The sequence below is a fragment of the Balaenoptera ricei genome, chromosome 10 (genome assembly GCF_028023285.1).
Source record: "Balaenoptera ricei isolate mBalRic1 chromosome 10, mBalRic1.hap2, whole genome shotgun sequence".
In the NCBI taxonomy this organism is placed as follows: domain Eukaryota; kingdom Metazoa; phylum Chordata; class Mammalia; order Artiodactyla; family Balaenopteridae; genus Balaenoptera; species Balaenoptera ricei.
The window spans coordinates 56,854,552-56,868,044 of NC_082648.1; the positions used below are offsets into that span (position 1 = coordinate 56,854,552).

Below are 13,493 nucleotides of genomic sequence, written 5' to 3' on the forward strand. Positions count from 1 at the left end.
ATAAAATGAGAGAAATCCGAGCAATTGTAAATACTAATTTAGAGGTCAGCAAGAATATAATTTTGAAAGGTGTACCATTTATAATTAAAATAGCTAAAGATATTAGACTAATTGCAAATTTTCCTCAAGGTAAGAAACCAGAAGATAAAAAATTGAAATTGTACTTATTGTGTCATAAAACAACATACTAGGAAAAGTTCTCTAAACAAGCAGTTTTTCTTTGACTAAAGTTAATGATTCATTGTGTCCCTTTGTTTATAAAAAAAGTCAGTGTTCCTTTTCCTCATGTTTAATGTGGAAATTAATATTTCTAATTTGGATTTCACACACTATGACTTCCAGGAGTTAGCATTTTTCTTATTCATGAAAAAGCAGGAGAATATTTAGCTTCTGTTGAAGTAATGTAAGAATAATTTGAGCGAAAGCTGGGTCCGGTTATATTAAAATTGAATTTTTGGCTTCACATTTTTCATCTGAACATCAGTTGTATGGAACGCTCATTAAGAAAAGGAAGACAGTATGAAAATAATTGTTTGAAAGGGAAGGAAGGAAAAGAGGTGTGATGTTTCTTAAAAGCCAAGGTAACAGAGAGCAGAGTGAGATTAAACTGAGTCAGAAAATGAGTTCTAGCTTCAACTCTGCTGCTAAGTAATCCCTTTTCTTTTAGTTAATTCTGAACACTGAATATGTTTCCCCACGTGAATTTGAATGTCATAGTCTCTGATGACAAGCAAGGGGGAATATCTCTTGCTGGGACCAGATCAGGTCATCACTCTTCTTTGTAAAGGTTTATTATTGGATTGATTGTTTCACTGTGTTTCTACTTTATTGGGAGAAGGCACCAAGAGGATTTTTTAGAGGGACATATTACTAGACACAGTTCTACTCTTTGCCACCTGTTCCCTCTGCCAACACCCTCAGTCCTTGATGCCCCTGTAGGAGCCCTGGAGACTCTGAGAAGGCCACACTGTAACTCTGAAACACTCATTTTGGGGCATTTGTATTTAGCTGAGGGTGATCTTGCTGGGAGGTTGCTATGACAATTTGCAAACAGTAGAGGCGACGGTCCCCGTTCTGATTTGAGTCTGCACTAGCTCAGGCCTGCACACTTGGTCCAGCCAGGGGCAGCAGATAAACAGGACAGATCATAACGGACCCAGGTCCGCAGGAGAACTTCAGAAACCAGGCACGTCTGGGGAAGAAAGTGCAAGGCAAACTTTCGGTTCCGTCATCCGGAATTGCCGGGCTTCCCCCCCCCGCCCCCCGCCCCCGACCGTCCCGTTGAAGTGACAAAACCTGTGACCTTTGGACAAAGGCATGTGCCACAGACAACAGGACGCGGGTGTGAGATGGGCAAGTAGTTTTTCAGTCTGCAAGGGAAAGAGAGGCTGTATATGGCAAATTCAAAGGACAGGGAAATTCTCCGTGTCTTGGATGGGAAGGGGAAAAAGACTTGTGTCTGGGGAGGAGAGGAATTAAAGGTGTCGCTCGGGAAGGTGTACCTCTCCCAGTGGCCGCGCAGGGGAAAGGCTCGGAGTTGTAAGGAAATGGGAGGCGTCTCTGATGTTTATTTTTGCCTAGCAACCCACAGCCAACTGCTTCCCCGGCAACCATCCACACGCGCCTCTCTGCATCCCCTTGTCCTAGAGACTGGAGAGCGGTCACTTGATGTCAGTAAATCGGGGAGGGACTGTGTGTGGTGGAGGTGGAGGTGGGAGGGCAGCCCCCTCCTTGGCCCACACTCGGGGTCCCCAGGCTAAGGCGCGGCCCTCCAGAGGGTTGGACTTTCCTTACCGAGGTGACCCCCGGCACAACTAAGTTATTTACCTGATCAGCTGGGGAGAGGAGGTGCTTAAGCCACTGGGACCCGGAAGGCGGGGAGGGGGGGCAGTATTGTCGGTGAGCAGCCATCAGGTTCGGAAAGCTGAAAATGCATATATGGTTGGGGGTGCGCTCGCAAGGGGAGGGGGGGTCTCTGCAGCGATTTCGGTGGGAGGGAAGCAATGGTAGGTTGCGCTGCAGGGAAGGGGAGGGGTGCTGCAGGGGCGGGCGAGGCCGGGGAGGGGAGAAGGCCGTCAGCAGGGGAACCGTGCAGATGGCCGGAGGGGGAGGCCAAGGGCGAGCGGAGGCTGCAGAGTTTTCGGGGGAGTGGAGGGGTGACCATGCCGACGACTGGGGTGCGTGCTGGGGAGGAGGAGTGGGTGGGAGGGACTCCGGTGGGCGGCTGGGTCGGGGAGGGGTGTGCGCGGGAGTGTGTGGCGCGGCCTGGGGTGGGGTGGGGGAGTCCGGGGGCGGGGCCTGCCCGGTGGCTGAGGGAGCGGGGGCGGGGCTGCTCTTCTCGGCCGCGCGGTGCGCGGGCGCCTGGCGAGTGTGCGCGGGGGCGCGCGTGCGCGGGCCCGGGAGGAGGCTCCCGAGCCAGTCGGCCGAGGCGGCGCAGCCAGCTCCCCCGCGCCCTATGTGAGGGAATCGGGGAGGCCTGCGGCGCGCCGGGGAGGGCGAGGCATGTGCACGGGCCGGAGGGTGCTGCGGCCGCCCGAGGAAGAGGAGGACGGCGGCGGCGAGGAGAGTGGGGGGCTCGCGGCGGCGGGCCCGGGCCGAGGGGATGCAGCGGACTGTGTGTGTCTGGCTGTAGCTGACGGGAGGCGGCGAGGAGGAGCCGGAGATCCGCGAGAGGGACGACCAGGAGGCGCGGCGGTGGCGGCCGCGAGAAGTAGCAGTAGGACGGGCGGCGGCGGTGGCGGAGACGGAGACGGCAGCCCTGAGATGCATTTTCCTCTCCAGCGGCCATGTTAACCAGGAAACCTTCGGCCGCCGCTCCCGCCGCCTACCCGACCGGTAAGGAGGCCCGGGCCCCGCGCCGCCCCGGGCGCGCAGCCCCGCGGCCCCCGGGCCAGCCCTCGTGGCGCGGGCTCCCGCTACCAGCGGGACCTCGAACAAAGTCTGCGCCGCGGCGGGGCGGCGCGGGGTCCCCCGGGCGGACGGCGCGCCCTCGTCTCGGCTCCGCTCATTGTTACACGCGAGCTCCGAAGCTCCTCCGAGCCGGCCGGGGGCCGTCCCGGGCCTCCCCCGCCCGGGACTCTGCGAGGCGGCGGCGCCCGGGTCGGCAGTCCAGCCCTGCTCCAGGCCTGCGGCCGCCCGCAACGTGAGCCGCCGGGTCGCGAACTCGCTTGCGCGCCAGGGGCCCGACTTAACTTTGCAGCCGCCCGAGCCCCGCCCCGCGGGAGCGCCGGGTGTCTGCGTCCCCGGCCTCCTGCCGCTCCGGGACGCCCGCGTTCACGGTCCCCGGCTCTGCCCCGGGGAGAGCGGGCTCCGCAGCCTGGAGGGGTGGGGCGGGGCCACCAGGTCCGGGTGACTTTCTCCCCCTTGACCCTCTTTTGTCTCCTCCCGCGCGTGGCTGCCAGGCCGAGGAGGGGACAGCGCCGTTCGCCAGCTTCAGGCTTCCCCGGGGCTCGGTGCGGGGGCCCCCCGGAGCGGAGTGGGGACCGGCCCGCCCTCCCCCATCGCCCTGCCGCCGCTCCGGGCCAGCAACGCTGCCACCGCAGCCCACACGGTAAGACCCAGGCCGCGGGCGGCGGGGAGAGAGGGGCGGGAGGGGCCCGGGGCACAGGCACCCGGACTTGGGGGATAATGCGGGCGGGAGAGGGGAGAGAGGTCGAAGTGCGAGTGTCTCCACGCCAGTGGCCTCTCCGGGACGCCGCCCTCTGGAACTTGAGCGAGCCCAAAGCCGCAGCCACAAAGGAGGATTCGTGGCGTGGGCCCCTCACTTCCCCTCCGGAGCCCGCCCACCCCTGCGCTCCTCTTCCTCGGAACTTCCTCCTGGTCGCTTTCCTTCTCTCTTCGCTCCCTCTCCCCCTTTTTGTCCCGTCCTTGCTTCCTCGAGCTCCTTTTCCCTGACCCGATAAACATCCCTGCCCCTCCACCACCACGTTGGGTAGTGGGTATTTATAGAAACACATATGTGTTAGGGGACAGCCAGGCCGTCCTGCCTGGAAAATCGATGCCCCAAAGAGCGTCCTGGGCCTGGCTCTACCCAGCAGGGAGCACCGACAATTGTCCTCCGCGTGTGGAAGCATGTTTTATGAGTGCTACAGGTTTGAGCACAGCAGAAATTGTAATTAACGTTAACAAAAATAAGAGCCGCAGCAGCAGTCAAAACAACACGCCACCCCTGTAGGATTCTGCAGTTGGATATTATTCACAAGAAAAGGGCCGGCTTTGCCTCGGAAGGAGGTGGGAAGGGATGGGCACCTGACAGGTGCTGTGGTCCGTCAGAGGGCCAAGAGGGAACTGGGAGCTCGGCGCGGGGCTGGTGGCTGCAGAGATCAGCAAGCTGGCTTGACTTCAGACAAGATCGGGCGCGTTCAGGGTGGTATGGCCGTAGACTGGACTGGACTTCAGTACATACCTTTTCTCGGCTCCCAGAGATAGCCCTTGGATGGTGGCTGACAGCCTAGGGGAGATGTGCCCTGGAGGAGTTGATGGCTTCCAAGGTCTTGTTTCCGATTGGATCTTCCAGAGGAACTGCCTAAGATGGTTCTGTATGAGGGGTGCTTGCTAAGGATATGGCTTTGTTTGCCAAGTGAAAGTTAAGTTCTTGCAGAAAAGGCCATTTCTAGCCTTCAGAGGAGCAGCTCTGAGGGTCATGTGTTATGGGGAAACTTGTTTATGGGGAGAATTTATAAGCGGATGGCTAGAGTGGAATATTTTCTCTTAGACCTGGACGTCTGTGCACAGTTCCCCAGGAACATGTTTTCTTCTTATATTTTCTTTCTCTCCTTCTCCTTTCTGTCTCTCCTGACACATCTAGACCCAGGGGCTAAGAATTCACTGCACAGAAGTTAACCAATCTGTTGGGCTGTGGTTAATGGAAGAGCATCAGTAGGCTGTTGATTCTGTGTGTTACACTTGAATGTTCTTGTCACGGTGATGTTTTAGTTGAGAAATTGCCATTGGGTTTAGGTGTTTCAGTTTGGTTTGGAATCATCTGACAATTTGGAAAATAAAACATCCAGTTTTTTTCCATGTGTGAATGTAATCACATGAATTGGTATGACCTGGAAAAGAAATACTACTTGGTTTGCATCCGGCTTCCAGTTATGTAAGGGTGGGCTTTGCTTGATCAGAGCCTCTTTACAACTGAAATATGTAATGAGATGACAGAAAATGATACTAGAGGAATAGCCTGTGGTGGACCAGAAATGAAAAGATATGTGGGTGCTTCTCGGGACTCCTAATGATGGTGCGTATATTTTGCTGTGGTATCTACCAGATTTACCTGTGATTAACTTACCTGAACTTCAGTAAGCTGTTGATCATTAGAAGCTTGGTTTTGAAAGCATGAATTTGGGTTTTGGTTGTTCTTTAGTTTTGATTTTATTTGCACATCACTGCAGACTTCCTCAAACAGGCAAGTAAAAGGACCACAGAGTTTATCTGGTTCTACTCCTTCATTTTACAGATGAGGAAGGAGTCAGACAAGTGAACTGATTTGGTCAAGACTCCTGAGCCAATTCCTATCAAGGCTGGAGCTAAAGCCCAGGCCCTCCTGAGTCCAGCTTTAACACACTGCTTGACTGTTAATTCTAGGAAATTGTATTCGTTTTGTTACAAATGCAAGAACCTTAGCAGATCCATGTGTCCATATGTCTTTCAGATTTTTGTAAGCTTTTAGTTTTTAATTTCACAGCAGTTACAACTAGGAAGAGCTATTTTTGAATGGGTAGGGGGAAGGGCATTACGGAGAGGAAAATAATCTCATTGTGTTTGCCCATATTTTCTCTTGTAAATGATGTAGTTGGTAGATAAAGTGCATTGCCCTTTTGTACCCTATCTCTGTGGATATATTATACTTAGTCATTTTATCTCTGTCCTAAAAGTGTACCCAATAACTATTTTGATTCCTATTAGTTTTTTTCTTTTTAATGTTGTCTGGGAGATATTAATGTGCTTATTTTTAAAATTCTGAAATATTAGTATTGTATCACTTTCATAACTGTTTAATATTTAAAGCACTCTCCAATTACCAGTTTTACCTTTATAAAATAATTGGAGTTAAAGAAGAATGAATATTCCCATTAAAAAAAAAAAAACAGTTATGTTTGATAGAAGAAAAAGACATTTGACTCAGGGCCACACAGACCATCAATGTGTTTGAGGAGCTAGAATTCCAATCTTTTTGGACTCAGTTCTATTCCCATAACTCTATACAGCATTTCTAAGATGACTTCAGCAAAGTTTTAAAACTCCCAGAAATGTTAACACAGTGAAGTATGTGCTGTTTTCCCTTTTATTTTTGGAAGACATTAAAACTACCAAATTGACTAGACTATTGTTCTTACATAATTTTTAATGCTAAAATGTGTCATGGTCAAAGAGGGCTTTTGGAGGTCTCTCTGCTTCAACCCATACGTTGTAGGTATCTAACAATTACATTCATTCAGTATTTTTAAATTTGAGAGGCACTGTGCTAGGTAGGCATTGGCAAATAGGAAAAAGTGAGTGAGAGGTTTTAAACATTCTTAAGTTTATGGTGTCGTCCTGGCATATGTATTGTGGAAATGTTTTGGCATTTCTAGGGCTTTTTTCCTCCCTTTTTATAGATCAGTTAATTGCGCTTCTGACCTGGGTTGTGATTGTAGAGTCCCACAGTGTTTAAGACTCAAAATCCTCCTTTACTAGCGCCTCCAAAATGAATCTCCCTAACATCTGGAAAGTTTTTAAGATTCCACATGTCACTTTTAGGTGTTTAGTTGATCTCTTCTGCTACAAGTACTCTTTAATGGGCTGTCATTTGCTTCCAAGTCTCTGCTGATGCAATGCAAGCCTAACATCTTGTGACTTGGGTCACTGGAGACAAGTCCCAATTCCCTGGGTGTTAACTTCATGTTTTCTTATGAAGGTACAAAGGTAGTTCTTAAGAATAACTCAAGAGTTATTAAGAGTTATTAAGTTCTTAAGAATAACTCAGAGAGGTGAGAGTTAACAAGGAGTGATGGACATGTGTTCTTCCACTCAACAGAAATTGACTGAGTACTTACTGTATGTTGGGTTGATGTCAATAAGGACTTAAAAAGATAAGAGGTGACCCCACCCTGGAATTGTTCACAGCCAGGTGGGTACATCAGGTGTGAAAACAGGTATGTAAAACGAAATAAGTGTTTTAATATATCAGTGCTGTATAAGCACCCTGGAAGGGAAAGGGACCATTTCACAGAAGAGGTGAGAGTTGAACTGCGCATTGAAGGGTGAGTATGAGTTTACCACGTAGTCCTGGTTAGGAAGGAGATTCCAAGCAGCATTTGGAAAGGACAATAATTCTAGCTCTCCTTTACTCAGTACTATACTAAGCACTCTATCTCTTTTATTAATCCTCCTAATGGCCCTAATGAGGTAGCTTTGTTACCTTGTTTTTACAGATAAGGACTCTGAGGTTTAGAGAGATTAAGTAAATTGACCAAGGTGACACAGTTAGTAAGTGGTGGAGCTAGGATTCATTTCCCGTGCATCTAATTGAAAATCCCTGGGCACCTAACCATTATGAAACATAACCTCCCCAAAAACAGAGTGTCAAAGAGCGTGGTGTCTCCATGGGTCTTGGGGAATCCAGCTTATTCTCGGAGAGAATATGACAGTGGTGGGTGATACTGGAAGGACTCGGGTCCTATAGGCTCTACATTTGAGAACCTCATGTTCTTGCCTGTGAGGTCTCATATTATCTGTGGAAATGGGGTGCCTGTGTGGGCCTTAAGCAAAAGCAAGGGCAGTGTCAGAGTGACACTTTTCAGTGGTAACTCCAGAAGCATCCTGGAGAGAAGAGGCTTGAGGAATTCTAGACTTAGAAGCAAGGGGACATGTTAAGAGGCTGCTTCGGTTGTCCCAGTGAGAGACAGCAGCAGTGTGAGGTGAGGCAGCGTGGATGGAGGGCAGTGGGGGGGGAGTGGGGCAGATAGGCATGACGGGGCTCCGCAGTGACTTGGGAAGGTGTGGGAGACGTGGAGACAAGAGTGATTATTCGGGGGTGAAGCCTTTTGTTGACCAGAAATTGAGGGTTGTGGGAGGAGGGAATGGTTTTGGTAGAAAAAGCATGAGTTGAGTTTGAGTTGCTTGTGGGAAAGGTAGCTGATCTGGAGTCGGATACAGGGGGGGTCTTGAGCTCGGGAGACATAGATCGGGCTCCTTTGAGCTAGAGGTGCACATGTGGCGGATGTCAGCCCCTGGGGGGTCGCTGGAGCCCCGGCTGTGGTCACAGTCGACCAGGGAGAGTTACGGGAGTGAAAAGCCACCAGCGACTTGAGGCTTGAACCCTGGGGAACTCTGGAACCCTCCTTCGTTGCTGCTGTGGAGGAGACCAAGAGAAGGTAGTTGGAAAGACAGGCGGTGATCCAGTTAATTGGCACACTCTCTTTAGTTCTAGTCACTTAGCTTTTTTTGATGATATTTTGAATTATGCAGAATATTAAGATTGCTCTTGGAAAAATTGAAGTTGGTTTCTGAAGCTCAGAACGTTTTACTTTGTCCTCCTTTTAGGAGTTCCTAAAGCCCCAACGTTAATTTTGTCCCCAGTGAAGCCTCTTGCTTTTTGTAGCATGTATACTGGTAACGTCGGTTTTTCTTCTGAAATCTCTCCAAGCTGCCCTGAAGAGAGTGGTTCTCTAGGAGACATATATTTCTAATTTCAGGTCCTTTCATTCCCTGGTGCTTGAAAGACCATAGTGGAGAGGAGGAGAGGCTCAGAGAGTGAGGCTTGGGAACAAAAATCCATGGACAAGCCTGTACTACTTGTGTATATACCCAGGACTTCCTAATGCCTTTTTATGAACCACTTTGCTTTTGGCATAGAACGAGGATAAAATAACCTGTCCAGCTACCTGACAGAAGATAAGTTCACTTAGCATGGAATATCATCTGTGAGTTTAATGAAAGGGTTCAACTAGAAGTCTTCCAGAAATCTGAGAAATAAAATCTCTCAGTCAATGAAGTCATACTTCAGACAGGCCCAAGTACTATACTATATTCTACTTTGTTTTAGAAGATTGCAGAGAGAAAGTGCATACCTCAGATAGTCCTGTGCATGCTGTGTGTCAGTTAAAGAAAATTTGAAGGTCTTGGTCTCCTAGTAAGAAGGACTTGGAATTTCATTTTATGATCTAGATAGTCCCAAACCACTTCCTGAATTATGATATTACATATACAGAGCACTTCTACGCATTTAGTGATACGTAAAGCCCAAGAGGTAGGATTTAGGAGGAGATGATGGGAAAAATACTGACAGTAGAGGACTTCAGCTAGTTGATTGTAAGCTCCTAAAGGGCAGGGACTCTGCCACATGTGTGGTTAGACCTCAGCTAACACTGGCTGAATGAATGAGATGGATTGTGAACAGCAAGTTGATCTTTAAGCTTTCATATAAAAATCATCTAGTGGGATGCTTTTAAGACTTCTGAGTGATTGTCTGAGGCTGGCAAGAATTCCTAACTGGGAGGGGATCCTGGCTGCTACTCCACTTCTACCCCTCATCTCTTGGCCATAATAATGCTTGAAAGAAATCCCAAGTAGATTCTCAGTAGGAAGGCTGGGGCCCCTTGGCTTATGCCATCAGTTTTGTTCAGACAGGAATGTTTGTGGATGGCATGTGTGCCTGAAATAGAAATGGCTACTTTGTATTCCTTGTCAGAAAGCTGAGTATCCCAGCAGCCGGGAGAAATACATGTCTTGAGAGAGCCAAGCCATTGACCAAAGGAAGGCCCAAAAGAGGGTGGCGGCTGGATTGTTGGGCTGAATGGCCTTAAATGGTCATCACAGCCAGTGAAGCCCAGAAACTTAAAAATAGGTTTGGGGTTTACAAGATGCTACAGAGTGCACATCTACATGGGAAACTTTCCAGCCTAAAAGTACAATTTTCTTTGCTTCTGGATCATGCACTTTCCTAGGTGTAATTAGTTTGATTTTCAGGTAGTGGAGAAGACCGAGAATGAAGACAGTAGTGTTCTCAGAATAGAGCTAAACACTGGAGAAGGAGTAGTAAACAAGACCGACCTGGTCCCTGCCCTCACGGTAATAAAGAAGCCACTAAGTGAAGTGTGAAAAATGTTACGATCTGGGGGCGGGAGAGCCAGTAGAGTGCCGACGTGTTCGTGCTTTTTCTGCATCCTCTTTCACCTTGATATCAAGTATGGGCTGTACGGCACCTCTATGATATCCCAGGCCCTGTGCTAAATCTTAGGTAGAGGATGATGAGCAAGAGGCATGGTCTCTGCCTCCCCTGAGGACTTACTCTAAGAGCCCCGAAAACACGTACAGCAGACTCTTTGTTACGTGTAGCAGCTATGGGGGTCTTTTTCTTCCGGATCCCAAGTTGGATAGCCTTCCCCAGCCAGCCCCCCAACCTCTTCTGCCTTTATTTCTGTCTGAGGCTGTCCACGTCACGTCCCCTCTCCCTGCCGGCGTGTGCGTGAGGTCCCTCCTGCGTGCGCAACTCTTTCCATTTAAGAAACCCGATTCTGGCTGTAAATTCAAACCGAATTGGATTTTGTAAAGGTGGGGGTGGGCGCCGATTTATAAAAGATCCCTTTCGAACAGACAGACGTCTTCCATTCTCTTGATGTGCCCTTTCTGAATTACAGATTGGCGGCAGTAAGCACACGATGAATGACCACCTACACGTCGGCAGCCACAGCCACGGACAGATCCAGGTTCAGCAGCTGTTTGAGGATAACAGTAACAAGCGGACAGTGCTCACAACACAACCAAATGGGCTTACAGCGGTGGGCAAGACGGGGCTGCCGGCGGTGCCGGAGCGGCAGCTGGAGAGCATCCACAGGCGGCAGGGGAGCTCCACCTCTCTGAAGTCTCTGGAAGGCATGGGGAAGGTGAAAGCCACCCCCATGACACCCGAGCAAGCGATGAAGCAATACATGCAGAAACTAAGCAGCTTTGAACACCATGAGATTTTCAGCTACCCTGAAATATACTTCTTGGGTCCAAACGCAAAGAAGCGCCAGGGCATGACAGGCGGGCCGAACAACGGTGGCTACGACGATGACCAGGGATCCTACGTGCAGGTGCCTCACGATCACGTGGCTTACAGGTACGAGGTCCTCAAGGTCATTGGGAAGGGGAGCTTTGGGCAGGTGGTCAAGGCCTACGACCACAAAGTCCACCAGCACGTGGCCCTGAAGATGGTGAGGAACGAGAAGCGTTTCCACCGGCAGGCGGCCGAGGAGATCCGCATCCTGGAGCACCTGCGGAAGCAGGACAAGGACAACGCCATGAACGTCATCCACATGCTGGAGAACTTCACCTTCCGCAGCCACATCTGCATGACGTTCGAGCTGCTCAGCATGAACCTCTACGAGCTCATCAAGAAGAACAAGTTCCAGGGCTTCAGCCTGCCTTTGGTTCGCAAGTTCGCCCACTCCATCCTGCAGTGCCTGGATGCTTTGCACAAAAACAGGATAATTCACTGTGACTTGAAGCCCGAGAACATTTTATTGAAGCAGCAGGGTAGAAGCGGGATTAAAGTGATTGATTTTGGCTCCAGCTGTTACGAGCATCAGCGGGTCTACACGTACATCCAGTCCCGTTTTTACCGGGCCCCGGAAGTGATCCTCGGCGCCAGGTACGGCATGCCCATCGACATGTGGAGCCTGGGCTGCATCCTGGCGGAGCTCCTGACTGGATACCCCCTCTTGCCTGGGGAAGATGAAGGGGACCAGCTGGCCTGTATGATTGAACTGCTGGGCATGCCCTCCCAGAAACTGCTGGATGCATCCAAACGAGCCAAAAATTTTGTGAGCTCCAAGGGTTATCCCCGTTACTGCACCGTCACGACTCTCTCAGACGGCTCCGTGGTTCTCAACGGAGGCCGTTCCCGGAGGGGGAAACTGAGGGGCCCACCGGAGAGCAGAGAGTGGGGGAATGCACTGAAGGGGTGTGACGATCCCCTTTTCCTTGACTTCTTGAAACAGTGTTTGGAATGGGATCCTGCGGTTCGCATGACCCCTGGCCAGGCTTTGCGGCATCCCTGGCTGAGGAGGCGGCTGCCAAAGCCTCCAACGGGGGAGAAGACGTCAGTGAAAAGGATCACCGAGAGCACTGGTGCTATCACATCCATTTCCAAGTTACCTCCACCTTCCAGCTCAGCTTCCAAACTGAGGACTAATTTGGCACAGATGACGGATGCCAATGGGAATATTCAGCAGAGGACAGTGTTGCCAAAACTTGTTAGCTGAGCTCCGTACCCCCCCGATGCTGGTAATTCTGAAAGATACGACATTGCTGAGCCTTACTGGGTTGAAAAGGAGTAGCTCAGACCTGTTTTTATTTGCTCAATAACTCGACTCATTTGTATCTTTTTGGCACTTATTTTAATGTAAGAAAGTTGTTCGTTTTGTTTTTATAAAATACATGGGGACAATGCTTTAAGTTTTTATACTTTCTGAAACTGTTTTTGTGTTCTAAAAGTACGATGAGCCTTACTGTATTTAGTGTGGCAGAGTAATAAACATCAGTGGCAGGCCATTGATTACGTCATGACTGCCGCGCATCTACAGATTGGTGTCAAAGACATTCACTACGTGTTCATGGTTCATAGTATACTCTCCCCAAGGTGATTGCCTCCGAAGGCCCCCCTTCTCTCTCCACGCTTCAGGGTCATGCACAGGTGCAGCCTGTCCAGCTTTCGTTTGCCATAAGTTACCCAGGTGGTAGTGATGGTGGGAGGAAAATGGTCAGGATGAAAATGATATTCTAAGAAAAACTGCACCTTAGAGATTTTCCCCTAAAATAGTGCTCAAAGACAAAATCAAATCCCCACAGTTGAAATGCCCAGTTAGCATTCTGACATTCTAACGGCCGGCCAAGCAGACCTGGTGGATGAATGGAAACGTGTGTTCCTCCAGATTCTCCAGTGTGATCAGCGAGCTGTTTTGCAAAGAAGCCTTGTTTAACAAAATTGGTTTTGCACCTAAATTTAGAAATGTATTACATGAACTGTTCCTCCCTTCTCTTTGCTTTTCTCCCTGCTGTTCTTCTTTCACCACACATCTGTTGCTTACATTTAATTTCTTTTTCTTCCTTCAAATATATATCCCAGACTCCTAATACAGAATAGAGACATTTTAGCTGTGATTATGACCATCTTTTCATGTTCCAGTTTAAAAAAGAACAGCCTAGCTACTTAAGGTGGGGATTTCCATAGCTCCAAAGACGGTTTAGCAGATTAGACTGAGTTCACACTTTTCACGTGCCACAGTAAGGTTCTCTTAGCCTGGGAAAACATCAACTCTTTAAAAAGAGAGAGGGTTGAAAATCCTCTTCATGAACAGAAGTCATTGTGCTTGTTCAGCAAGGCCAATTTTAACAACAAATTCGAAGGAGGAACAGTTCAGCCTCAAGTTAAATGGTTTGATTTACTCTATGCATCATTAGAAGAACCACAGACATTGCATTCCTCTGTTTTATTTTACTTTCGTTTGGATTGCACTGATTGTTTT

General features: G+C 49.5%; 1 protein-coding gene across 1 annotated transcript; it reads left to right on the plus strand.

Moving 5' to 3' along the window:
* Nucleotides 1-2,384: 2,384 nt before the first annotated feature.
* On the plus strand, nucleotides 2,385-12,550 carry DYRK2 (dual specificity tyrosine phosphorylation regulated kinase 2). The gene is made up of 3 exons (XM_059936438.1): nucleotides 2,385-2,835; nucleotides 3,402-3,550; nucleotides 10,623-12,550. The coding sequence occupies exons 1-3, from the start codon at nucleotides 2,787-2,789 to the stop codon at nucleotides 12,228-12,230; spliced, it is 1,806 nt and encodes a 601-aa protein (XP_059792421.1). The 5' UTR covers nucleotides 2,385-2,786; the 3' UTR covers nucleotides 12,231-12,550.
* The last annotated feature ends 943 nt before the right edge of the window (nucleotides 12,551-13,493 follow it).

Coding starts and splice junctions, on each gene's coding strand:
- DYRK2 (XM_059936438.1), top strand. CDS start 2,787: ATGTTAACCAGGAAACCTTCGGCCGCCGCTCCCGCCGCCTACCCGACC. Junction 2,836..3,401: donor TCCCGCCGCCTACCCGACCG/GTAAGGAGGCCC, acceptor CGTGGCTGCCAG/GCCGAGGAGGGGACAGCGCC. Junction 3,551..10,622: donor CTGCCACCGCAGCCCACACG/GTAAGACCCAGG, acceptor TCTGAATTACAG/ATTGGCGGCAGTAAGCACAC.